We start from the raw sequence: 25,457 nt of genomic DNA, 5'->3' as shown, positions 1-25,457 counted from the left end.
AATTTTCGAGATATGTTTCTTTGATCACATAACTACTAAAGTAAACGCTTAATACGTGTAAACGTGCAAGTGAATGCACTTGATTGCTGAATACATGCACGTATTTATTCGAAGGTGTATCTAATCGGTGTACGTTTATCAAATAATAGACAATACACATCTTGCATGGTCTTGTCGTGTGAACATTTCTTAATGAATCATCAAATTTCAATTATATCATTTTTATAAGGACACGTTGTTCGGAGACTAACTAAACAATTAAGTCAATTGTATTACCTATTATATAAGTATGTGTGTCATTGCAATGTCTATATAATGTTCTTTGGTTGTCTAAATTTCTTATGAATATTTTAAGGTATCATCATAAAGTTTTAAGAGTTGCTTCCAAAATTTGAGTAATTGAAATAGTTGATAACACTAGAAAAGCAAGGGTATGTCTTACAGCCCCATATCGTGCGTGGGATGCTGCTTATTTGTCAGTTTATATGACGTTGATATTACACAGGATGTTAATTTAAACATTTACCACAAACACTGTTTTAACAAACAATAAAATGTATTGTGCTCAATAGTGTCCCTTTTTGACTATATTTGTTAAAAAACATAGATGATTTTATCATCATATTATTCATTTGCTGAAGTTGTTTAAAGTTTTCACGTTTGGAGCCCACGACCGAGTGGTAACCTTTCTATTTCATTTGTTGTATACTTACAATATAAAGAGAATATGACGTTTGTCGGTTGAACTAACCCAATGTGTCAATGATTAGTTTCATACAATTCATACCACAACAGTCCGCATGTTGATGCATTAACAAGTATCTTACACAACCAATATTAAGGTTTTTTATTCAGTACAACACTCATTCAAAGCAAATGCATCACAAAGCCAAATGTTATCAATAGAAAATAACAAAACAAAGCGGCAGTTAATAGGCGGTTTTACATTACTTATTACTAACCAGAGCCTGTCATTTGTGCGGAACCACTCCTTGGCGTATTCGACACTGTGAACGTCCGGGGTAGTTATGAGCAATACAGAAAAGTATCTCAACTCTTCAATATAGATACATTTGTCCGAATTTCAATAAACAAAGGAACCTAATTATATGTTGATAAAGTTCTTAAACATTCTATTAAGTTTATACAAAATGAAAACACGCTCAGATGTTTAGAATTAGAATAAAGCAGATAAATGCAGAAACGTGTGTATAACTATAACACATCTGTGAATAGATAAAGCCGATCTGGTAGGGTCATAACTACAGCTTAACAAAATCCAAATAAGAAACGTTCATATGATGTACAAACGAAACAATTTCTTTGATTTTACACGTAAAATAGTAGTAGTAGTAGTAGTAGTAGTAGTAGTAGTAGTAGTAGTAGTAGTAGTAGTAGTAGTAGTAGTAGTAGTAGTAGCAGCAGCAGCAGCACCAGCAGCAGCAGTAGCAGTAGCAGTAGTAGAAGAAGTAGTAGTAGTAGCAGCAGCAGCAGCAGCAGCAGCAGCAGCAGCAGCAGTAGCAGTAGCAGTAGCAGTAGCAGTAGTAGTAGTAGAAGCTAATATACGTGTAGATATAACTAGTATGAAACAGTATGTTCAGAATTTTGAGTAGATACCATTTTAGCTGTCCCAGTTGGTAACGAGTTAATAAAAATAATTATAGTTCAAGCATAAATGAGGGCTTACTGCTTACTGGGAGCGGTGACCCCAAATATCTGTTGGAATTATATATTCTAAATATAGTCAAGACAATTGTGTTGGCTGTTTGAACTTGGAATAATTATATTGTAGGAACAGCTAAAGTGCCCCGAACTTTACACAATGGTATGCAATTTAAAAACAAACACAGACATATGAACAATTGACGACAAGATAACAAATCAAGATAGTTCAGTTTTGTTTTCCAATCCACATTTAATTTATATATCTTCGCTGAAATTGGAGTATGTTTTGAACGAGCGGACGAACTCCAGAACACAATCATGGCAGAAGTCGAACTGTGCCTACAAATAGAAAATATCAAAACACATTGGTTACATGCAGTAGAATAAGCTATGACTCACCGTTCTTTGCATTGTTTGTAAAGGATATTAAGTTAAATATATCACATCGTACACTACTTAATTGTATCGGGGTTGTCATCGTTATTCCCTGCGAATACGTAGCTTATAGTAAGCTTACTCTTTGCCAAAGAAAGAGGGCTTTAAAGAAGACCAAACATATATGTACATATATATTTAATTTATTATGTTGACTCAATCGTTAATGGGCATAATGCGAGCTTGTATTAAGCGCAGATATATGTTAATTCGAAATTAAAACCAAATAAATGGTTAGCTAACCTGATTGGCCACGGCGTTGGGTCTCCTGGCCTTAACCTTCCTGACTGCGTTTACCACACTGACCTCGTGCTCTACTTCCATCTTCTCCATGAGGAATGCCATAACACAGAACAGCCCGCTCTCACTACCACCATCCCTGATAAATATATCATATTAGATTAATTAAAGAGAATGTAAGTTCAAATGAAACCATATTTGGTCCAAAATCCCGCAATCCCGATATGTAAAAAAGTTCGGAAATAAAATCCAACGAGAACGCATGGGATACAAAGCATGAATTTGTACTACCTGCAGTGGACAAGAACAGGTCCTTTGGACGATGCCATTTTGACATCTCTCAGAAATGCGACATAATTAGCAGGGCTGCATGGAACATTTCCAGTCTGGTTCCAGTCTGTAAACTCAAAGTGTCGCAGTGTACTCTTCCCACCTTCACTCTGTAACAAAAACCGAAGCTACAATCATATATGAAGGTAAACTTTCATTAATTACAAAGAAATCCCCTGGTTTAAAACGAAATGAATAAAAGACATTATACTGTTCACTGAAAGCAAAGCAAGTTTGACTCTTTGTTTTTGATGGCACCCCTTACAGTTTTACGTCGAAATTACTTTCTTGTTTTAAAAAAAAATCTTCTTTCAAATGATGTAAATTCTATTACATGTATAGAATCGATGTTAAACTAACCTGTGTGCTTCCCTTGAACTCTATAGTTAGCCATTTCTGGACACTGTACTCGTTCTTGACTTTATCCCTCTCACTTAAAATAGATAGTTGACCTTTCTTGAGCACTTGATTGTCCGCTGGATCATATTCACCTATATCCTGGTGGAAATAATGTTAAGTTCGTTTTTAATGAAATTCCATTAATATGGATTTGATTAAGACTTATACATCTTCTACAATAGGAGATAACTGAAATTTATCATGTTTTTCCGTCTTGGAATAAAAGAGCAGTAAAAGAGAACTGTGCATATCATGTTATTTCGTCGTGTCGACTCATTACAGACTTTTGACAAAATGATACGAATTTATTGATCATCTTAATCGTACTTTTTTTCCGTCGCTTTGCTCAAAGCTGACAATGCAGGAGCAATGTTCTTGGTATGCCAAAGTAAGGAAATCCTGAACAGTATTTGGCATCGGAGACTGGGCGACGATGTATTTCTGTTTCGCCTGAAACGCCTGCAAAACAAATTAAATGTACGACGATGGACGAACACGATATACGAACATATTACTGCAGTTAAAGGTAACGGTATGAATGCACTGATCTAAGCAATCAGAATAGGATTTTCAAACGAAGGTTCTCATAACGTAAATTTTTAGCAGATTAAACTGGCAGTATATGTTTTGAGAAACTACCGTTAAGAGAGAAAATGTTAAATAAAAGCCTTTTTAAACTTGATTATGTTCTTTGAAAATGTTACATAATAATATGTATATATATAAATGATTTCACAGTATACCATTACATGAACAAAGACAGCGTTGACGTAGTCTGAATCTCCATGTCTTATTCCCAGATGAAGTCGAGGGCGGTATTCATCGCCTGAAAGTAATAACCCTTTTATTGTATACCTTTTTGGTTACCATAATTTTACATTTTAATAGCGCAGTATTTCATTACCGAATGTCATTTCAACATCGCGCGGTGGGTAATGGGTGCGCAATATTCTTTACAAACGTGTACCTGGAATATCTGCTCCACTTCTGTTCTTTCCTTTCTCAGTCTTGTTTCGTTCTATAGCAAGGATTTCGTCGTCAGTGTGAACATGGGGAGAGTCTGTTATTTTCTACAAAGGAGAAATACTTTACACTGCCATTTCGTTTGCGTTCTGAGCATATATGCATTTACATATGTTTCAAAGAAACATATTACTAATACATTTTGAATATAATTATTAATTTGAGCCTAATCGGTGGGAAAATTACTTTCTTTTGGCTCTTTTTATCTGGATAAATACACTTTATATACCAAGTAAACATCGCTGTGTAATTTTCGGTATAAGACTACTTATTAAGAGAACTGAAGATTGATAAGCATACACACTTTGAGCAAATATCACATTGCGTTACCTTAAACTGCCTGATAAGATCGCCCTTGCTGGTCTCAATCATGTAGTCATGAAACTGTTTTCCTGGTATCTGCTCACAGTTAAATGTCAGGGTGTGAACCAGAGCAAGGTGTAGAAACTCGTACTGTTCCTGAAATAAGGAAATGAACACTGATATACTCATGATTCATTTCCATGTTCATTGTTTCTATGGAATGACCTATCAGAAATCAAGCATAAACAGTGTGTAGTTCAAATATGACATGCAAACATAGAAAAACAAAATTGCAAGGAAAACTTTACAACTGATAAGCCATTGAAAGAGAGACAGTATATTTTCAGCTGAGACAGTATATATCCAGCTATTGCACAAGAAGCATATCTTAAAGACGTGCATAACTGAGTTACAAACACTAAATAACGCACTTTCTAAGGCCCAATATAAAGTAAAAAAAATACAGTTTTATCGATATTTCCTGTACCTTCCTATATTTATGCACTTCTCTATTACTTTGTCACTCACGTTACGATCTTTATGGTTCAAGGATTCAAATATCAACCTACCGCTGTCTGGACCATGTTTGGCCGGTTCTGTCTCATATTGATGATGCATCCAGGAATCTCAACAGCCTTGTTCGAATTGCCTTCCTTTGTTAGAATATCTAACGCAATATATGTCCCGGTTCGACCGATTCCCGCACTAAAAGGAACAGCCATATATGACATTTATCGAACGTAACAAATGGTAAAAGGCAATGCGCTATTTATTAATTTATACAAATGTATTTTCAGCTCCATTGTAAAGAGTGCTGAAAGTTGATAAAAATCAATCTCGAGTCCGTTTGAAAACCTATACTGTGTCATATTTTTTATAGGCCAAGTAAAGGTTCCACTGGCCTCTTAATCGAAAGGAGGACACATTTACCACTAGGATTTATATGAGCTTTTTAATGGACATACAATAGAGCTTCAGATGAGTTTATTACTGGTTCTGTTTCAACGCGTACAAAGAAAACACTCACAGTATTTGTGATACCTTGCTCATTGTCTGACCTAATGCTCGTGCACTTGAGAGCGATTTCAGTTCCCCTAGTTCTGTGTTTTCTTTGAAATGGTCCATTATAGCATCACCAGTGTTGTAAAACATTATTTTCTGAACAGATTCATTATAAGAATGGTCTTATTTGCTTATTTGCAACTAGCGTTGGGACATCAACATATACAGGGGCAATCAATTATGAGAACCATCTTTCTTAACTTAATCAGCACCGTGACACTCTGATCTTCGACGTTCATAACATGGCAAGGGCTCTTGAACATACAATAAAAAAAGATACCACACTTGCAATAACAGTCGAATCCCATTAGCTCGAACTAGCTTGGCTCGAATTTCTCGTTGGCACAAACAGGATATAAAGGAACTTCTTTTTACCGATGATTTGTAGTCCCACTTGGGTCGAATTTTACGAGGCTCGAGGTGTTTCGCCGGTCCATGGGAGTTCGAGCCAACATAGTCCGAATGTTTCGCTCATTTCCCATCATTAATGGTACAAAATTAGAACATTACTTTATACTTGGAATGCTCTGTGACGCTCTCAAAAAGTACTTTTATAAAAGGGCAAAGGTTTAAAAATGAACCATTAAATAATCTATACCTGCAATGGACCAGTGTTGGACCTCCGAGAAGAGCAGGAGAATTGAGCACTCCATGTCGGAACTCAATCAACGCTGTTACGTCCTCTGGGATTCCCTTGTCAGGCCAGGCCGTGAAGTGAAGGTGGTGCAGCTGCCTCTCAGATTCGCCCTGAAATTGTTTTTATTATGTTTTCTAGCTGACGGTCTTTGCCCCGATTATAAATAAAGCATGCTTGCGTGTTGCATTTTGAATTAGGTCATGTATTCCAATTTTTGAAATAACCGGCTTTTTGTTAATCCATATTGTCATAATAATTTACGGAGCCCCGCACCCCGCTCCCCTCCTCCCTTGCGCCCTCTCTAATTCCCTCTGTTTTCTGGTTTAATGATTTCGAGGGCGTTCGCTTTACCCTGATTTCCATAGCAATTTGTTGTGAAACGATAGCGTAACGCCATGAATCAGTTTTTAATGAGATTGCCAAGATTGGTATATAGTTATGAATTGTATAGAACTTAAACAAGTGATCGTTGTTAGTGTTCTTGTGTTGATGCCATACAGCCATGATGCCGTAGTCAAGGGGAAGGTATATTGCTACTAAGTTTTAATTGATATAGTTCTTTACAATCTTATACATCACATACACCCTGACCGACCAAATTACCTGACTCTTTTTAACTCTATTAAGAAAGTGGATTTAAACAATCTTTTCATTTAAGTGTACTCTAGGTAGAAACATATAAATCAACTTCGTTCTTGACAGCATTGATCCTTCTACAAAGAAAACGTTGATGTGCTTTTACTAGTTTACTTCTTTCTACCTTTAAATAACATGATTATTATTGAATAAGTTCGTATTACTTGTGTAAGTTTTTAAACAGCAACTCATAAGGAAGCATATTACGAGTAAAACCTGGTTATCTTTCCTTGTAATGGTTATATTGATATCAATATTAATATCAATAAGCCGAATCATTGGGTGCATCGATTTAAAAATGTAATATAATGCGTAAATAAAAAGAAAATAAACATTTTATCGCTTCACTCTTAACTAAACGCTGGAGGTTAAAAGCATTCTTCAATTCAGTGTCTATCTCTCCGTAAATCTTTTGTGTTTATTCCGGTAGCGTGAAGTCGAAATAATCATTAGCATTCACGGCTGCTTTAAGTTTAGTTTTGCCCACTACTTAAACTTCCGTGTATTTTGCCTATATTTTCTTTAAGCCTTGTCAAACTACATAATGAATGGTTGAGACGTTCAAGGGTTTAAACTAGTAGGCATATCCGAAGCATTGATTGATTTGATAACTACGATTATGTGTCTTAAAATTTAAATTGGTCGTCTATAGCAAAGACATAAAGTACACAATGGCTTAAATCTTGCACGCGCTAATGAATTTGAAATCTCGAGGTGTGAAGGCGCAACCCAAAATCCTTTTTCATTGGTTCACAAACAAATGCATACACTGAACTAACATTCTTATTCGAGTTATGCATTTTGAGGCAGCCGAGTCAACGGCACTTTTTAATTACACTTCCTCACTCTTTCTGGTGACATTGGCCCCGCTGTAGTAATGTTTTAATTATTGTTAATGTGTGTTTTGTTTCATTTAAAGCTATGATGTTTAAAGAAACATTCAGAATATATTGAGGTTATTGTTTATACACACTTACCTTTAAAAATTGTATGCACTGTGCATTAGTGAATTGTTATGGACAGTCACTACAATCCAAGTTCGTGGTGGAAGAAAGCAGTACCAAAATCAAAACAGAGCGAGAACATCCGTTAGTTTGCTTTATTTGTTGTAATTTGGCCAAGAGGCAAAACTCATAAGAAAGCTCAAAACAAGTAAATTTGTGTTATTTTTCTTTGCAATGTTTATATTCATATCAATATGAAGTGTTTCATGTAATTGAGGAAAGGACTTTATACGAACACATTTAAAGCTATAGTATTTGAACAGAGAAGGTAATGAATATTATTCCATACATTGGTTTTAGTCGTGTTCGTTAAGCGTGAAGTAAAGACAGCATTTATGAAGGCCTTACATTTAGTTTAAGGTACTTTTTAATCTTCCGTGTATTTTGCCTATTTTTCGCAAGTTATGTTAAATGTTTGTGACTTTTAAGTGTTTAAGTTGAGTACGAATATCCGACTTACTGATTTATGTTCATGATAAAAGTTGTTGAGATTCAATTTGTTAAGTAACAAGCTGTTTCCTTTAAACAATAAGCAATTTATACATTGTAAACGAATTATGCAACATAAATGAAGATATTTATTAAAACTTGTTTCATTTACGTGTTCAAATTGGATTTAAGTTCAGAAGCAAATAATGATTAAAATGGACTAAGATTTCGTGTTCACAATACGTAAAAGAAATCTTATACGCTTACATTTAGTGGAGCAGCAACCTTCTCGTAAACTCTGCATACTCATCCTCGCTCTGACAGGTGACCTTCACCACGCTGTAGTCTTTAGTGGTCCCAACACGAGGCCAGTACTGCTCGCATTTTTCCTTCTGAATGATAGGAAAATTAATCTAAATACTGATTCGAATCTGGTATAAACAGTGCTGTGTTTCCATGTGTTCTTGTTTACTATTGCCTTAGAGAGTGCAGTATTTAAACTTGAGTGATCACATTATTGTATGTCGATTTCCGATGTTAACTTTGCATATATTTGATACGTTAAACTTGCAATCAAAACTAAACAAATTTTGGAATAAGCAAGCATTCTGTGATGAAACGCTTTAAATAGATTGATATTATTTATAAATATTTTTGTACTTGAATGTTATAAATCAAAGTATCAGTTTCATATACGTGTACATATAAACGCGGGGTTAAGCTTGAACAATCAATATATATTTATCATAGCAATAAAGATGTCTTCAAACCCCTTCCTCCATCAAGTTGGTAACCATGACGATCTTCTCGACCTTTTGTTGCCAAATCATATTCCAGAACATGCCAAAGTCTTCCATCTGTTTTGACATTGGACCTAGGATTAGAAACAATAGAAACCGTGGCAATCGTCTTCAACAGGGTGTGTCTCTTTATTCATACATGTATAACATTTGTGTTGTTCGGATTTCTGACTCTTAACGAATAAGTGATATAATGTAGTATATCCCACTCTTAGAAAATGCACACAGAAATCTGATATGCAATGCCTTGTCCGACCAAATGACTGGCAGACGAAATATAGAAAGCAACAATGAAAGTTCCATGGCCATGTAGATGTCTTAGATATATTTATAGGACATATATTCTTACCAAGCGACGCAATATACGCATTTCTCTCTCTGAAACCCTGCAAATAGAATAGGACTCTAAGTATAATAATTGTTGAAAGTGTACTTGATACGTTTGTGATTTATTTCATTTAAAGTTCTCTTCGACATCAAAATGAGTATTTGGTTCTTATACATACATCGATGTAGTTAGCATGTAATCCGTATCAAAACCAGTCACTTTCACCCTTGTTTCATCATCTGGAAAAATATATTGTAATAATGTACAGATACAGTTATATCGACACTTTTGTAGCCTTTTTTCATTTTGAACACCAGATTCAAAACGTATTTTTAAATAAACTACTGTATAATAAATGCAATACTAATATATATAATAATGGTTATTTAACGCATATTAATCAGTGTTGTGCTAATCAAAAGTCAAAGGTCGAGTAATTTTAAACGAGATTATGGCAATAACTAGATGGGCACATGTTTAAGAAACCCCTAGAAATTTGATGACTTTCAATTATTTACGTTGTTACTTTATTCGGGATTGCTGGGATTAGAGTGAGGTTGTGCACACATTTGACATTTTACTGACCGTTCCAAGGCGGTCCCTAACAATCCTTGATAAACATACCCAGTTTTTTATATACAGTATGAATGCACTGTGCTGTTTGTGGAGTTGTGTGCTGTTCTATCATCGTTCTTGTTTGTATTTTTTTGTTTTAATATTCTATGTCTTTGGCGATTACCCAGTGCCATTAAACCTGTTTTATTTTTAAACATTTTACTGCTGAGCATGTTTCTGTAGCTTTTCGCATACATATTTACATGCATATAATCCCTTGTATCTGTTCTTCGCCCTGTTTAGAGGTAGTTTGGCAGCGTCACAGCTCCTTGTGAGGCCGTCGGAGAATTTCTGGGGGAAAAATACATATATTAAAATTGTTTGTAAATTATTAATTAATGCGCATTGATCGGTGTACTGCGCTAATTAAACTTCAATAGTATTGTAACATGAATCCTTTGTATCTGTTCTTCGCCCTATTTTGAGGTAATTTCAGCATTACAGCTCCTTGTGAGGCCGTCAGAGAATTTCTTGGGGAAACAGATAAAGCATACATTTTATTGAGACAATGATCATGATTGCCTTATAATATTGAGATTTTTAATATAAATTATGTTTTCTATTGTTACTTATTTGAGAAATAGTTATCAAAAATACTCTATTCGTGATGCTTTGTGAATAAAAAATACATCAAATTCCTCCTCATAGTATGCTAGAGTCTTTCCAGCCACAAAAACCGCCAGTTCCTCCACTTTCACTTTCCGTTTCTCGATATCCTGTATCCCGATGTAGTAAACGTTCTCCTCAACCTTCTTGGCAACTTTCCTTTTCTGTGTTCTCCTCTCTTCGTCCAAATCTGTTAAAGAAGAAATACATTGTTATAATACAAACATGACTGATTCAGCGCCATTATTAAGTATTTCACTGTCTTGTAAAAGCATGTCACAGGCAAAAACATATTAAAATACTGCCAAAACTAGATTTAATTATGACTTTTACTATAAACACTATCACAATGTAAACTACAGGGACAAATCCAGTAGCCAAAACTTTACCAACAACCATGATTTCGGGTACCAGACTCAGGTATAGTCCACACTAATCGAGGGACACACATCGAGCAAATACACATTATATTAATACATTCTGAGGAAACTGCCTTGGAACTGTCAGTGAAAAAAGAATTCACGGGGAATTTAATATTGATACCCAACTGCATACTAACGCGACTTGTCAAAACACTTATTAGCTTAATCGGAGCCATCATCAATATGAAACCATTTACAAATTAAGCTAAGCAAAATATATTTATCATATTTATCATTTGTACCTATTTCAAGTTCATCCTCTTTGGGGCTTCCAAAGTTTCAGCGATTCTTACAATATCTGCAGCTGTGTCATACATTGCAGGACTATATCCTGATGTCCTTGGTGATGTTTTCGACTTAGGAGTTTCTGAGAAAAACAATAAGATGATAAACATTTAAACAGTGGCACGAAAACATTCGCATTTATTTTGGCTTGGTATAATACGTATGCTGTGTTCACAAAAATAGACATAACACTTTCTGTAAAATATACTGGTTGAGCAAACAAATATAAGACAACCTGAAAACATTCAACCAAAGAAAACTTTCGGATCCTCGACTTCATGTTTACACTACACTCTTATTTTCTAATGTACACTTTTAAACTGCCAAATGCATTGTTTTTTTATACAATACAGAAACACATTGCCAATTGTTTGAAAAAGGAGGAATTGCGAATATAATTTGATGTAAATAAAATCTGTGTTGTTTTTCATGATACTAATAGTTTACTCAATGATCTTGCCACGCATTTGTGAAAGCATTCTGTCAATGGAAGATGATACATCAATTTTGATACCATCAGAAACAGGTCCGATTGTGTGATATTCGTTACCAACACCATCGTCTGTGTATTCCTCGTCCGGTTTTCGGGTTTTCCTAAAATTAAAATGAAAAATCCATTAAGCAAAAGCTAAATAAGTATTTTAGAAGCATAGATACAACACGACATGGAATATCAAATCAATTTTATTATATATAGAACTAGAAACCTAAAAGCACAATCATTGGAAATATATCTAAGATGATAAAGAGCTTGATCAAATACGATAACTACCTTTTTCTGAGCAAGAAAAGGATCGTCACTACAATGGCAGCAGTTACAACAACACCTCCTATGCCTCCAACAATTGCAGGAATAGTTGAAGTATTTGAAGTAGCTGAAGTACTCAATAGCTCATCTGTTCTTGTTTCTGTATTTAATCGTTCAGTCTTTATCTTTATATTTTCTTTAAATATAAGGAGTATATGTCTCGAAAGTCAGTAAAACTTATTTAAATATAAATGTTAAACATCTTACGTATTTTACAAGCCAATTATTGCAAAATATACATAAAGCTTTGTACCTGATGTGCATCTTTTGCCAACGAATCCTTCAGTGCATCCGCCCAGACATGCACCTTCTAGATCACATATTGTTCCTGAACCATTTTGGCATCCGTGAGAACATTCCTGATCACATTTAGTTCCAAAGTAACCATCTCTGCATCCGTTTAAGCAAACGCCATTCTCTCGTTTACATTCTTTACCAAGACAAAACGGACTACATGTTTCATTACAAAACATTCCAAACACCGAGTTATTTTTACAGCTATTACAAGCACCTGTAGTTCTATCACAAGAAGACGAATTACATTCATAATTGCATGTTAAATTGCAGTAACTACCAAAAGCAGATACCGAAGAACAATTGAAACATACACCTTTGATATTGCACATTTTATCTGTACACTCGTCGTTGCAAGATAAATGGCAGATTTCTCCATATTTCGATTCTTTGCAACGGGTACAAGTGCCGTTGGACTCACATGATACACAGTTCGCAGGGCAGACCTCGCATAATCCATCATTTTGACGACATTTATTACTTTCACACATCTGTTTACATTCCATGTTGCAACTGTTACCGTAATATCCCAATTCACAGGACAAGCAGCTACCATTTGTATAACAAAGTGAGTCAGCACATTTACCGGGGCAAGTTAAGTTGCAAAATTGTCCGTGATAACCACGATTACATGAATAGCATGTCTGTGATGAATCATCACAGGTACCATTACAGTTTATTGGACAAGCTTTATTCAAACAGTGGCCTTGAAGTCGATCGCAGCCGAACATGCAATTACATCCAAATTCACATTGATGGCCATAATACCCTAACACACACGACTGACAATTCCCTTGAATGTCACACCCATCATTGCAAGTAGTCGAGCACGTATGCTCACATCGACGGCCATATTTTCCGCTTACGCATGAAGAGCACACGTTATCATTGCAAGACAAACAGTCTGTTTCACAAGAGAGACACATTCCGGTCACAATATCACATGCATTGCCACCGCATTGACAAAAGGATTGACACAAACTACCGAACTTTCCTGTTTCACACAATGAGCATGAAGTGACATTTTTACAATCGGCGCAATATTCGCCACATTGTGAGCGACACGATGCCCCAAAATATCCTTGTATACATACACAATTACCATTATCACCAAAGCAAGTGGAAGGTAGGCAATTGTCTGAACAATTTCCATCGCATTTATTTCCGTAAAAGTTCATAAGACAAGAACAAAAACCATTAGAAGTATTGCATGTTCCATACACACCCTTCTGCACATGTTGCAATACAGGTTTCACCCCAAAACCCGTCTTTGCATGAGTCACAATTTAACGGATTAGAACATGTTCTGCAATTTGGATAAGTACAAGGAAGACAATTAGACACTTGTGGATAAAAGCCGTCTTGGCACTTACGGCATAATCCAGACGACGCAATGGTGTCACAGTCAGTGCAATTGGAGTGACATTGGGTACCTTAAGATAATATAACATATTAGTATGACTAACACAAGTCGAAACAAAAACAAATAAACAATTTAATTGTTTCAACGATATCAACCTGATATACAAAGTTGAAAATAAATAACTATCCAATAAGGTTAAATGATTATTTTATTTCATTAACTAAATTCTTTTTTTTCTCTGTTTTTCTTCTTTTTGGAATTGCCAAGCATGATAATCCGTTTATTCATTTCAAATAATCACATAGCCAAGAAAGGTATGAATATACATAGTTTACATGTCGTATCTTGAAATTACATCTGTAGTACATTTCCCAAAATCATTCAAAAAACAAGATGACACATTTTGTTTGGGTAATGTCTTTGGAGAACAAATGAATCGTAGTACAAATAGTGTAAGATATTATCATCAACTTATCTTCGTTCGCTTACAAAATATGTCATATAGATACGCTATTTGGCTTGGTCTATTTGATATTCCTTGACAATATATTTAATGTGTTTAAAAGTTCTGTTAAAACCACAGTTTTGAACACGTCTGTAATAGAGTTCCAAAAAAACAGACAGGTAGGGACAATGTATGAAAAATTCTTCGTAATCTTCTACTTTATTTACACGGAGGGGATTCTGTTATATTCCAAGGAAATAAATTTAAGTTGGTCGGAACGAAAATATGAAGGATTTTTTATTTTAAATTGTTTTACTTTGTTGTCAACGACTGATTTATGTATAATGTAATACCAAGATTTCCAATTAATATACTCACGTTTGCGCTATTTCTAATTGGTGTACATATAGGGCTTTTCAAAATTGTGTTTTATGTAGAGTTGGGAAATGTCTTTATTCGTCATATCATTAAGAGGTATTTTTTTGCATGATTCTAATATTTTTATATTTACTTTTGTATTCATTCATATGTCAGTTGCCTTGCATGTCAAAAGTTTTGTCTAAAATATCAGTTTGTTATTCATTTTTAATTAGTACTGAGCAACCTTAACAATTAATTAGTGTCCAATTGATAAAATCATGTTTAATAATTTGTTCAATAGCATCTGTAAAATGCGTTTCTTGTAAGAATGCAATGTCTGTTCTCTGGGCCTTTAACCATTCAATTAAACGTACACGTTTTTTCCTCGTAATTCTTGAACATTAAGCGATAACACATGTACAGAATCAGCACGAATCATTTTAAATTAGAGATGCTTAATTATTATGTAGCCTTGTTACAAAGAATAACAATATAAGGCGACTTTGAATTTTGAAAGAATTCTAAAATACTTATTGCGGTCTGTCGGATAGAAAAAAAATGCTTCTTAATGATCATTAATCGGTCAATTAGTTCCCGGAGAGCGAATTAACTTCAGTATGTATGTAACAGAATACATGGAAAGGAGCGAGTTATAATAACGTGGTAACCAAAGAAGAGGTACAGCTCGAGTTCAAGCTAAAGTGCTTTTCATTCTGGTAAAACACATTTTGCATTATTTAAAAAAAATATTAGTCGCGCAAACAAAAAGGGTTTTCCAATGGTATACACTTATTTATTAGTTCTTTTGAAGAAAAGCCATTATAAAAAGTACAGTTTATGCTTTCTTGTGGTGTAAGAAGGAAGTGAATGTGCTTTTGGGTATATGAGTTTCGTCTGTTAAATCAGATGTGGTATGTTCGTGTATCACCCTACAATACTTCTACAGGAAACAAAAGTAGTTTAACTATTAACGGCATCTTCGAAAAATCATAGATGGTAACGTGAACAAATACTTGTTTAGAATGTATAAAATGCTCTATTTAAAACAAGCATTTTCGTTTTGATAAAGCAATATTTAATGGTTTATTACTGTGATGGATTATTCAATCCTGCTCAGTGTATGATATAAAAAACCTAATGAAATACACCCTGTTATAACGTACGAACCAGTCGAAATTCGTAGAAGAGCTATCATGAACTATGACTTAAACGAACCACTTGCAAAGGAATCATAGGACCATGCGAATATATCGTCGAAATACTTCTTATTATGGATTAAACGTAACAAATAAGGAGCCACTACCGCATAAGCTAATGCGACAACATATCATTACACTTAGAAGTATATCATGGGCATCTTTATTTGGCTGCAGAGCGATTGATAAGTAAATTACTGTTTACACTATATCGAACTAAGTCGAAGAGATGATTGTCTGTGATATATAAGTTGATTTAAAGATTACTTAAAGTGAAATTTCAAAATACTATTAAAGTGTATACATATCTCTTAAGGTAGCACACCCCTAATGAAAACCTCCGCTTGAAACTCTTCAATTCTAATGTTTTAGCCTATGTTGTTATGCGCAGGACTACAAATCTTTTGAGGGTTTCAAGGTAGTGGTTGAAACCCAGCCAGAAGCACAGATATATTTTATTTTCGTCTTCTTTGTTTTCAGTAGCTAACATTTTTTTGCAAAAGTTAATATTGTATTTCCATTAAAAAGTAATTAAATACATTTTTACACATAAATATAAGCTCCTGTGAAGATTGTATAATTTGCACGCACGGCGGAAATAGGTGGTTGGGAATTACAAATTTTATATTTTTTAAAATGAGACGGTAAAACATTTTGATTTTTGGGCATAATGTTTCCAAAAGATTAAAGAAAAATATTAAAGAACAGGCCATGAGTATTTCTAAAACTTGTTATTTTTGCTTTTAAACATCGATGTTCCAATTATACACGGTCAAAACAGTATGTTAAAATTGAAAAACGATATAGCTATTTCTTTAGGTGATGTGATCAATAATGTATTATTTCTGAAAGCAAATATATTTCTTGTTATTCTGATATCAAATTATTACCAAAATGTTGAAAAATAAATGAAATAAAGGATTGTTCTTTGTCTCTCGGGTGATGTCGCTTTTATCGACAATTCTGAAAAGGAGGTATTGTAATTCAAATTTAAATAAAATTGTTATTTGACGGTAAATTTCTTTTAAATTTTGTTTTTGAATCCAGGAAATGATACACATTAAGAAATTATCAAGCTGGTCATAGTTTGAAATGGTGCCCATTAGGGGTGTGCTACCTTAAATACAAAACCGATGGACAAATTGCATCAATTTTAAAATGATGTACAATATAATATTAAGCTTACCACCGCACAGATAAAATCCGAAGGACACGAACAATACTATTTTCAAAAGAACGTTTTGAGCCTTTATCTCCATTATTCAGCTTTAAACTTAACAAACTTTGTATAATTCATATGTCCACAATGTTTTATTCAAACCAGGAAGATCGTTACAGCGTAGTATATCATTTATGATGCGAGTGGCAATTCATTGATCCTACATACTGGTATGGTAAACGATACGCTTTAGTGATTATTAACAATGACACAATGATTGAAAGTTTTTGCAGCTACTATTTGGATTTGGACAGAGGTTTACTTTCATGTACCGCATTTGATGATTAAACATCTAATTACTCCCGGTCTTATATTGCGGAAATGTAATTTGTCGGCCAAATCCATCCAAATACAGAAATTTAATGTATCAGAACATAGCCACTGTTATACGGAAGCTGTAAACGGGAGCCTCAGCAACGCCTAGAGCAACAATGGATCCCCTGACGTTTTCAGCAATAACTAAAATCCTCAAAATTCAGCATGTCACTTACCGCATATCAAATTCAATTATGAGGCGCAACCCTACTGGCCCCGTGACGTAAGCGACACCAACAGCAAGGCTCATTTCAGGCAATGACCGTGGATTGATGAAGAGCGCCCATGAACTAAGCAGCATACATCAAACAAAGCCGCCAAGCGTGACTGTTGACGAACACAGGGACAATGCGAAGATATTATAAAACAAAAGTATGTGATGGCTTACATCCTGCGGCTGAGCTTGGTTAAAATTTGTTCTGGAAGCTGCTGAGAAGCAAAATAAGGAAACGCCAGACATTTGCAAAAGGATATCACATTCGGATGAAAATCTCATCAACTTTGTCAACGCTATTTTATGAAAGCGTGTATGCCGAAAGTGTCTCAATTAAAGTGGAAGAGCAAGACAGATATTTAAATAACTATGATCAAAATAAAAAAATATCTATGACTTGACTACTACATTGAGCAGGAACAGTGCGCGATCAATAATAAAATTAAAGTGGGTAAAAAGCCCAGGAATAGAACATATTTTAAATAAAGATGTAATGCATGGCGGCGAGGGTATGTTATCTGCTCTACTTAATTTCATTCTGGCACAGAGAGAAGTATCCTGCTAATTGGTAAGCCAATTTAATAATCCCGCTTTACAGTCAAGACGAAATTTAAAACCCAACCGCGTATCGATATACCTGTCTCTTTGGTGCCATATTTTAGTTAAATAATAGAAAGGGTTCATATAACCTTTCATTAGCTTATTTAATTTAAACCAATAACAGGGCTTTCAGATAAAATCAAGTTGAGCCACTGCTGCATTGAACATGCATGCAACTATACATCATTGATTTATTAGAAGCAATCGCAAACTTCAAATCCGTCATACAAGGAGGAATGTTGTCAAATGTATATAACCGTCTATCAATTGGACCAAAGCAACCTATGCTGCTTGGTCGTTTTAACCATGAGAGTTAACTCATTTGTAGCTGATATTTTACTTGTATCATTATCTCCCTTGCAACTTGCAATGTATGGTTGAATTATTGCATCACAACTGCATTGGGTGGAACATTGACAATTACAATTACAACTGTTTAAAATATATTTGACCATGATATTTTAATATCGATAAGCCTAAACATTTCATTTGTCAAAAGGATATAAGGTTTTAATATAAGAGCGAAAGTTGAATGTATGTACTTTATTTTCGAATGTGGTTATTAAAGCAGATTTTATTTCTACATTCACTGTTGTCATTACATGTAATTTTACCTGATATATGCACACTTCTGTTTACAGTTTGGTGGCCGAAATTTCTGCTCCCTACGTCATTTCTGCCGTCGACGTCAACATCACCAGTCGGCGTCATTTGTTCAATTCGTCAGTTTTGATTATGTCCCATCGCCGTTGTTTTTACAGTATTGTTACCCTTGTAATCGTCGCTATTACCGCTCTTGTCAACTTGTACTGACTACCCGTCTCGTCGCTGTCAGTCGAAATACCGCCAATAAAAAACATTTAAATAACAGTTGATCTTCGCCCTGCCCATGCTTCCACCGCGGTATTGTATAAGATGCGGACGAATATTATGAACATATCAGCAACGCCCCAATGTAGCTTACCACCATCCCGATCCCGACAGAGCGGTGTTGTGTGGCTCAAATGTACAACGATTTCAATTTTATGTAAGTGTTTGACAATTCTCTTTATTCCTTGCAATGGTTTCATATGGAGTCTAGTCCCTTTAACCTTAATCCAATTGGACTGATTTTTATGTATTTTTACTTAGTATATGAGTTTGTTAAAGGGTCGTATTGTTGTTATAGTTTGTTAAATTGTAGGTTTTAAAACTCTTCGATATGAATGTCTCGCTTAAACAAAGGTTGCGGCAATTTGAATTTGTATTTGTATTAAATTGTAAAGAAATGGTTACAGATGGCAACTCCATTATGATTTATATCTCAACATACCTTTTTAATTATATTTATCAGATGAAAAACTATATCTTTCAAAAGTTTAACACTTATACGGCGGTTGTTTCGTTTACATTGTTCTTGACCACTGATGTTTGCAAGTGTTATGGACGACGTTTCCTGTTGTTATTCTAAATTGTTATACTGTAGGGTTCGTTTTGGGGTGAAGGTAAAAATGTATATTATACGTTACACCGTATTGGTTTAAGATTACAGGTTAACAATTAAGAATAATAAATACACTGTTGAATATAAGAATATACCAACGGTAATAAGTTACATTATATGACCTACAAACTGGGTAATACAACATTTTGCTTCACATTTATCTCATTCACCTCAAAATATTAGGGCGAGTTGAAAATGGTCCATTCCTCTAATCCCGTATTTGGCGAGTTAAGTAGCCAATAAAAACGGCAGAAACTCGTATTGGCCGACATTTGTCGATATTGGGTGAGGTTTGGCATGTATTGTCGTCAATTGTTAAAACACCGCCGTCAAGTACGTAGTAGTTAATTAATAGTACTTGGTACTAACAGTTGATCAATACATACAGACATCCTTACAGGTGTATTTTATTACTTTGTTAGTATAAGGTCCAAATGTAAACTAAGTCATTGAATTTGACGATCACATAATTCTTTAAAAATTGTTCCAAAAGAAAACTGATAGTTGGCTTTGCTTGTAACATTGTAACGAACCTAAGAAACTAAGGCATTTTGTAAGCCTGTGAAGCTTAGCTGCTCTTAAACACTGCTTTAATCCCCGTAGAATTCCTACGTATTCATTGTCTGCCTGGTTAGTACAGTTTGACTCATTTTGTTAAGAGTAAGTTTGTTTCGTTCAGTTTTTGATTGTTGTGTTCAGTGGCCATGTGGTTTGTTAAGTGTTTGTTTTGTATGTTCATTACATTTATCTTGTTCAATAGTTGTTTGATATTTTAAGTATCTGTCCGGTGTGTTGAGCAAATACTTTGTTTCATGAGTGTATATATGGTTGTTTATTGCCTGTTTATTTGTTCAGTATCAGCTTTGTATGTTAAGTAAGTATTTGTTTTGTTCAGTGTATGTTTGTTGAGTTACTATATGGTTAAGTGTCCTATTGGTGTGTTAGGTGCATCATGTTTCATTTGTTCAGTATTTAGTGTGTTGCGTATATGTTTAATTTGTTCATTGTTTGTCGTGTTCAGTGTCAGTTTGAACACTAACTGTATGTATGGTTCATTGTCCTTTTGATGTTAAGCGTCTGTTTGCTTTATTTATTGATATTTATTGTCTGTTTTTAATGTGGTGCATTCCGTGTCCGTTTGGTTTGTTCAGTGTGTGCTAGATTTGTTTTAGTGTATAATTTGTTTGTTCAATATCAGTTTGAATTTGCAGTGTATGTTCGTTTGTTAAATGTCTACATGAATTGTTTAGTATGTGTGTGGTTTAAACAATGTCTATTTGATGTATTCAGTGTTGGTTCGGCCATTCAGCTCATGTTTCTTTGTTTAGTGTTATGTATATTTTATCAGCGTGTGTTCAGTTTGTTTAGTGTTTGCATGCTGTTCGTTTGTTCAGTATCTATTTTTGTCTATTTAGTGTCTGTTTGATTTCTTCAGTGTTTGTTTAGTTTGTTGCAGTGTATGTTTTGTACATTAACTGTCTATTGGGTGAATTTAGTGTTGAGTGTTTGATCAGCGACCATTCGTTTGGTGCAGTGATATTTGGTTTGATTCGTTGAACATATTGATATGCAAACAGTTTTTGAATACCAACATTTTGTCGTTCCCATATACATTCAAACCCAATGGTATAAAACTTATTGTATGTTTGGCCACCTACATCAATCAAAGCGCGAGGCGCTGACAGACTATTTGCGGGCAAATATGTGAGAGCTGCACATTTTATTTGAACTATGGGAATGGGTGAAGGGCATATTGATAAAAGTGAAAAATGTGCCGAGGGCCAAGAGCGCTTTTGCCCAAACTGGGCGAGGAAACAACAACATCTTTACCTATTTTATGGCGTCTTGTGTCATTTTGTTTATGTAAATGTCTCTTCAATCGTCGTAAACCCCCCTCCCCATGTATTTAATGTGACAATGCATGCTAAAGATTTTTCGTTGTTTTTATTAGATATCATACGATTGGAAAATACAATACATCATATATCATTTCCTTTAATTAACATACACGTTTTGTTTAAGGAAAATCATTTTTTTACAAACAACTTCACCAATAATTCCATTCAAGATGCGCAGCTTATCACTTAAGTCGACGTATCCCCATGTATTTAAAGATACAATCAGAGGCGTAGCCAGACTTTACCGAATGTTACGCACTAAAGTGGGAGGGTGTGGGATGGGGAATATCCCTGTAGCCGGTATGGGGTTCGGGGGGGGGGGGTCTACCCAGTGGAAAACAATGGAAAATGGAACGAACATGTCATGTTGAGCTCTGGGGTGTATTTGAAGGGATTAATAGGTTCGAGGCCGCCGACTTTGTAGTTACCAAGTGATTGATTTCGGCTATCTATCACAGGGAAGCAACGTTTTCTTTGGCTGCTCTTCCTTTTATTCTGATATCAATTTTTAGCTTAGCACTCGACCTTTCATTTTTCAAATTAATGTTAGGCGCATGCGTAAGTGCGTAACGCTGGCTACGCCCCTGACAATGCATGCCCCTTTCAATCGCTTCTAAAGATTTTCAGTGCTTTTATTATATATCATACGTTACGAAAGTTTTATGAACATACACGTTTTAACTGTTAAAGGAAAATGATTTTATTTTTACGAATAACTTTAGCAATAATTCCTATCCGATTGAAAATGTAGAGCTTATTAGGGGCCGGTTGCTCAAAACCTCAGTTAAATTTAACTGCTCGTTTAAGTTTTAACGGTCCGTTTAATTTTAACTATTATTGGCATGAGGTTGCTCAAAATATAGTTAGAATTTAACGGCGGGTTTAATGGTTGAACCAGCCGTTAAATGTAACGGAGGAATAGACCTACATTAAAACATTAACGGAAGGTTTCCAAGATGGCGGCTCTATTTGTAAATCATAGAAAAGTGAAAGAATTTAGGCACACTGCACATGTACAGGATATGCTAGACAATGAGATGTATGCCAGATACAGATATACGAATGGTGGAATAGATTATCTAGAGGATTTGCTGAAGGAATCGCTGGAAAGAATGACAAGAAGAAACAGAGCACTTACTGTTAGACAGATGATTCTGATTACGTTGCGCTTCTTCGCCACAGGAGCATTTTTTAACATCATTGGTGATAGCATGGGCTACCACAAGTGCACTGTGTCACGTGTTGTAGCCCAAGTAACAGAAGCAATTTGTGGCCACATACATCAGTTTGTGATGTGGCCTGATGCCAATGCTCGAGCATGGAATATGACAGAATTTTTTAAGAAAGCTGGTTTCCCTAATGTTGTTGGATGTGTAGACGGAACACATATCCGAATCCAGGCGCCATCTGAAGACGAACCAGCCTTCGTGAATAGGAAAGGCTTCCATAGCATCAACATGCAGGCTGTATGTGACATCAAAGGTATTAAACGTTTTCCACTTTTGTTTTCAGTATTTCCATCTTTTCTTTCGAACGCTTAACATAATAATTATATTGTCAATTCGGCCAAAACACGTCCGGTTAAAGGGCGATACTAAAAGGCTGACTGGAGCGCTGACAGTATACATATAGAGGGAAAATGCTGACCAAAAATGTCATAAAATGCTGACCAAAAATGTTATCAAATAGTGATTTTACATGTAGTCGACGTACTATACTATTTATCATTTTTTGTTAAATAAATAACTCGTAGACATAGGTAACATATGGTACCGTACTCAAAAATATTTTGTATACAGAGTCTCTGCATACAGATTGTCTATCTATCTCTGTTTAATGTCAACTCCTCTTCCGAGTGTTACTGACATGAACGGTGGGCGCCGGCTTGTTAGTGAAAAAATAAAACACTGATGAGGCAAATCACATCAGAAAAGTGAGAACTAGGGTATAAAAGAGAACACAATTTAGGTAACATGATAAAAAGTGATTGGTTAACTGGTAAAAGGATAAAAACACTGCTCGCTTGTGAAGAGTTTGGAGGGTGCAGGACGAAGTGAACCATTACCCAAGTGAACTACTGCCATTTGTGGATTCAACTCTGATTATTATTGCACAGTTTAATGGTTTAATCATTTTACAGGAAAATTTACAAGTGTAAATGCAAGCTGGCCTGGGTCGTGCCACGACGCGCACGTCTTCAGAACGTCGGGATTGGCAGCCAAAATGACCATTGAACATGTGGCGTTTTCAGATGGTGTCCTTTTAGGAGACAGTGGGTATGAACATGAAAAGTTTGCTTGAATCCAGTAAATTTCCAACTTTATATAGCGCAGTAACTTAGAGCTAAGGGAAGTAACCGATACCGAGTTTTAACAGTAGTTTCATTTAGTTTTTCTTTGCGTTTAAATCGCTTTATGATGGCGGACGGCTAGGAGGGTCATCGATCTAAAAATATTTGATTACCCTGGATATCGGTGGTCCAGGTGCTGGAAAAGTGCAAATTATTACAGCGAAATGGTTAGGGTCATTCAAGCCCAGATTCTTATAAAAACTAGGCTTGATCGACCCCAGCTGTGCTCACATATTGAAATGAACGTCAAGATCAGTCGATGTAAAAACTGTTTGAAGAATGGAAATGTTTGCCGTCCAACTCCGAAAATACGTGAGAAAAATTGTTTTTTAATTTCCAAGTACTCGTTATTTTTAATAGCTAATGCTATCCAAAACCAATGTGTTATGTCTCATTTTTATCAATTTAATTTTCTAAACCGGTTTAATAATGCACCAGTCAATTGTAACCAAGCCCCCCCCCCCGGTCCGGGGAATAGTGGGGACTTTGAGTTTCGGTCCAGCCAAGCCCGGCTAAAGTCCTCTCCCTGTGGGAAGGATCTGCTTGTGAAACCCCCGCCAAATGCCCCTGAACCCACGGGAATCTTATGTTAGGCCCATTCCCGGGAAGACAAAACCACCGCATTCACTCGGCACTGTGGAGCCACCTAGAAGGTAAAAATACGGCCCATTTCCCTGGCTTTCCCCGGTATACCCCCGGAACTGGAAGGCTGTGGTTGAAATTGACTGGTGCATAAGTCATTGACAAATTTGTCCAAATGACAAAACATGTGTATCATACAGGATAAGACATGGTTGAAAAATGTCTCTGGCAATTATTCTGTACACTGGGGCAATTATCAACCAAAAGCCATGGTCAACCATGTATTATCTTTATAATTTACATAATAATGTAATAATTATAAATATATAATATTTTTATAATATTAATTTATTTGTCATCTTAAGTAAACCTCACCATGAAGTGTTCCCTTACTTCATAAACCTTGGAATATTTTTTTTAAAATAATTTTTAGAATTATTCAATATGCCAAAAATAATACCTGTTTTCTGACTGAAGCATAAGAAATGAAATACACATGAAAACAAAGGTCCGTTTTGATATATACATCAGAAAATGATGTTTTGTTATACTGACGGATTACAGCTGATTAATCGGATAATGGATCGATCAGGGTCTCCGATTAATCGATTATGAAAATCCAAGCTGATTGCCCATCACTACTACATAGATAAGATTTATTTTGTTACAGTAATAAGAATATGTATTAAAGGTTCTTTATTGGATATATTACTTATGAATCAGAGACATCCATCCCTGCCAAGTTGCATTATTATGTCTTATTATCGGTATATGCAGGTACGCCCTGAAGCCATGACCCCTTTTATTAGGGTTGACAGTGAAGCAAAGGAAAGCTATCAACAGGCACACACTCGGACAAGGGCCTGCATCGAGAGAGCATTTGGCAGGCTTATGAGGAGATTTCATGTTTTACATTCAGAGGTACTACTTGTGTATATGAATAATGGTTGTATATTAATTAATGTTATTTACTAGTGTTTAAACTACATGTTGTGTGCCTTACTGTTGCCTTCATTCAATTTCCACTTAATGTATTGTGCTAGTATTTAAATCATGAACATATTTTATCTTGTAACTTTTAATGTATCTGGTTATTTTTATAATGAAGCCT

The 25,457-nt window shown here is 35.2% G+C and overlaps 3 protein-coding genes across 3 annotated transcripts; 1 reads left to right on the top strand and 2 right to left on the bottom strand.

Moving 5' to 3' along the window:
• Window positions 1-832: 832 nt before the first annotated feature.
• Window positions 833-10,911, bottom strand: LOC128204290 (receptor-type tyrosine-protein phosphatase S-like). Its single transcript, XM_052905702.1, has 18 exons — window positions 10,902-10,911; window positions 10,536-10,702; window positions 10,110-10,197; window positions 9,485-9,530; window positions 9,313-9,368; window positions 8,934-9,037; window positions 8,443-8,555; window positions 6,831-6,843; window positions 6,056-6,204; window positions 4,965-5,100; window positions 4,423-4,551; window positions 4,037-4,139; window positions 3,819-3,895; window positions 3,397-3,528; window positions 3,031-3,168; window positions 2,632-2,780; window positions 2,344-2,479; window positions 833-2,004 (listed from the first exon to the last, which is right to left on the bottom strand). The coding sequence occupies exons 1-18, from the start codon at window positions 10,909-10,911 to the stop codon at window positions 1,921-1,923; spliced, it is 1,830 nt and encodes a 609-aa protein (XP_052761662.1). The 3' UTR covers window positions 833-1,920.
• Window positions 10,566-17,259, bottom strand: LOC128204041 (multiple epidermal growth factor-like domains protein 10). The gene is made up of 6 exons (XM_052905371.1): window positions 16,872-17,259; window positions 12,281-13,754; window positions 11,992-12,163; window positions 11,734-11,813; window positions 11,177-11,301; window positions 10,566-10,702 (listed from the first exon to the last, which is right to left on the bottom strand). The coding sequence occupies exons 2-5, from the start codon at window positions 13,497-13,499 to the stop codon at window positions 11,177-11,179; spliced, it is 1,596 nt and encodes a 531-aa protein (XP_052761331.1). The 5' UTR covers window positions 13,500-13,754; window positions 16,872-17,259; the 3' UTR covers window positions 10,566-10,702.
• A 5,111-nt stretch (window positions 17,260-22,370) lies between these two features.
• Window positions 22,371-23,715, top strand: LOC128204289 (putative nuclease HARBI1). The gene is made up of 2 exons (XM_052905701.1): window positions 22,371-22,896; window positions 23,555-23,715. The coding sequence occupies exons 1-2, from the start codon at window positions 22,371-22,373 to the stop codon at window positions 23,713-23,715; spliced, it is 687 nt and encodes a 228-aa protein (XP_052761661.1).
• Window positions 23,716-25,457: the final 1,742 nt, after the last annotated feature.

The sequence above is a fragment of the Mya arenaria genome, chromosome 10, assembly GCF_026914265.1.
Source record: "Mya arenaria isolate MELC-2E11 chromosome 10, ASM2691426v1".
NCBI classification, from domain to species: domain Eukaryota; kingdom Metazoa; phylum Mollusca; class Bivalvia; order Myida; family Myidae; genus Mya; species Mya arenaria.
Note: the sequence above shows the minus strand (reverse complement) of the source record. Positions and strands in the feature narration are given on the sequence as shown.

What these genes read in the sequence shown, in the direction of transcription:
- LOC128204290 (XM_052905702.1), bottom strand. An exon ending in ATACAAGGGATTATATGCAT is followed by an intron (nt 9,531 to 10,109) that starts GTAAATATGTAT and finishes ATATTTTTCCAG; the next exon opens with ATGATGAAACAAGGGTGAAA. An exon ending in CCTGTTCTTGTCCACTGCAG is followed by an intron (nt 2,480 to 2,631) that starts GTAGTACAAATT and finishes TATATTTATCAG; the next exon opens with GGATGGTGGTAGTGAGAGCG.
- LOC128204041 (XM_052905371.1), bottom strand. Translation starts at nt 13,499, where the DNA reads ATGAACTTTTACGGAAATAAATGCGATGGAAATTGTTCAGACAATTGC. An exon ending in CTTTTCTTGCTCAGAAAAAG is followed by an intron (nt 11,814 to 11,991) that starts GTAGTTATCGTA and finishes TTTTAATTTTAG; the next exon opens with GAAAACCCGAAAACCGGACG. An exon ending in AATCGGACCTGTTTCTGATG is followed by an intron (nt 11,302 to 11,733) that starts GTATCAAAATTG and finishes TGTTTTTCTCAG; the next exon opens with AAACTCCTAAGTCGAAAACA.
- LOC128204289 (XM_052905701.1), top strand. Translation starts at nt 22,371, where the DNA reads ATGGCGGCTCTATTTGTAAATCATAGAAAAGTGAAAGAATTTAGGCAC. An exon ending in GGCTGTATGTGACATCAAAG is followed by an intron (nt 22,897 to 23,554) that starts GTATTAAACGTT and finishes ATCATTTTACAG; the next exon opens with GAAAATTTACAAGTGTAAAT.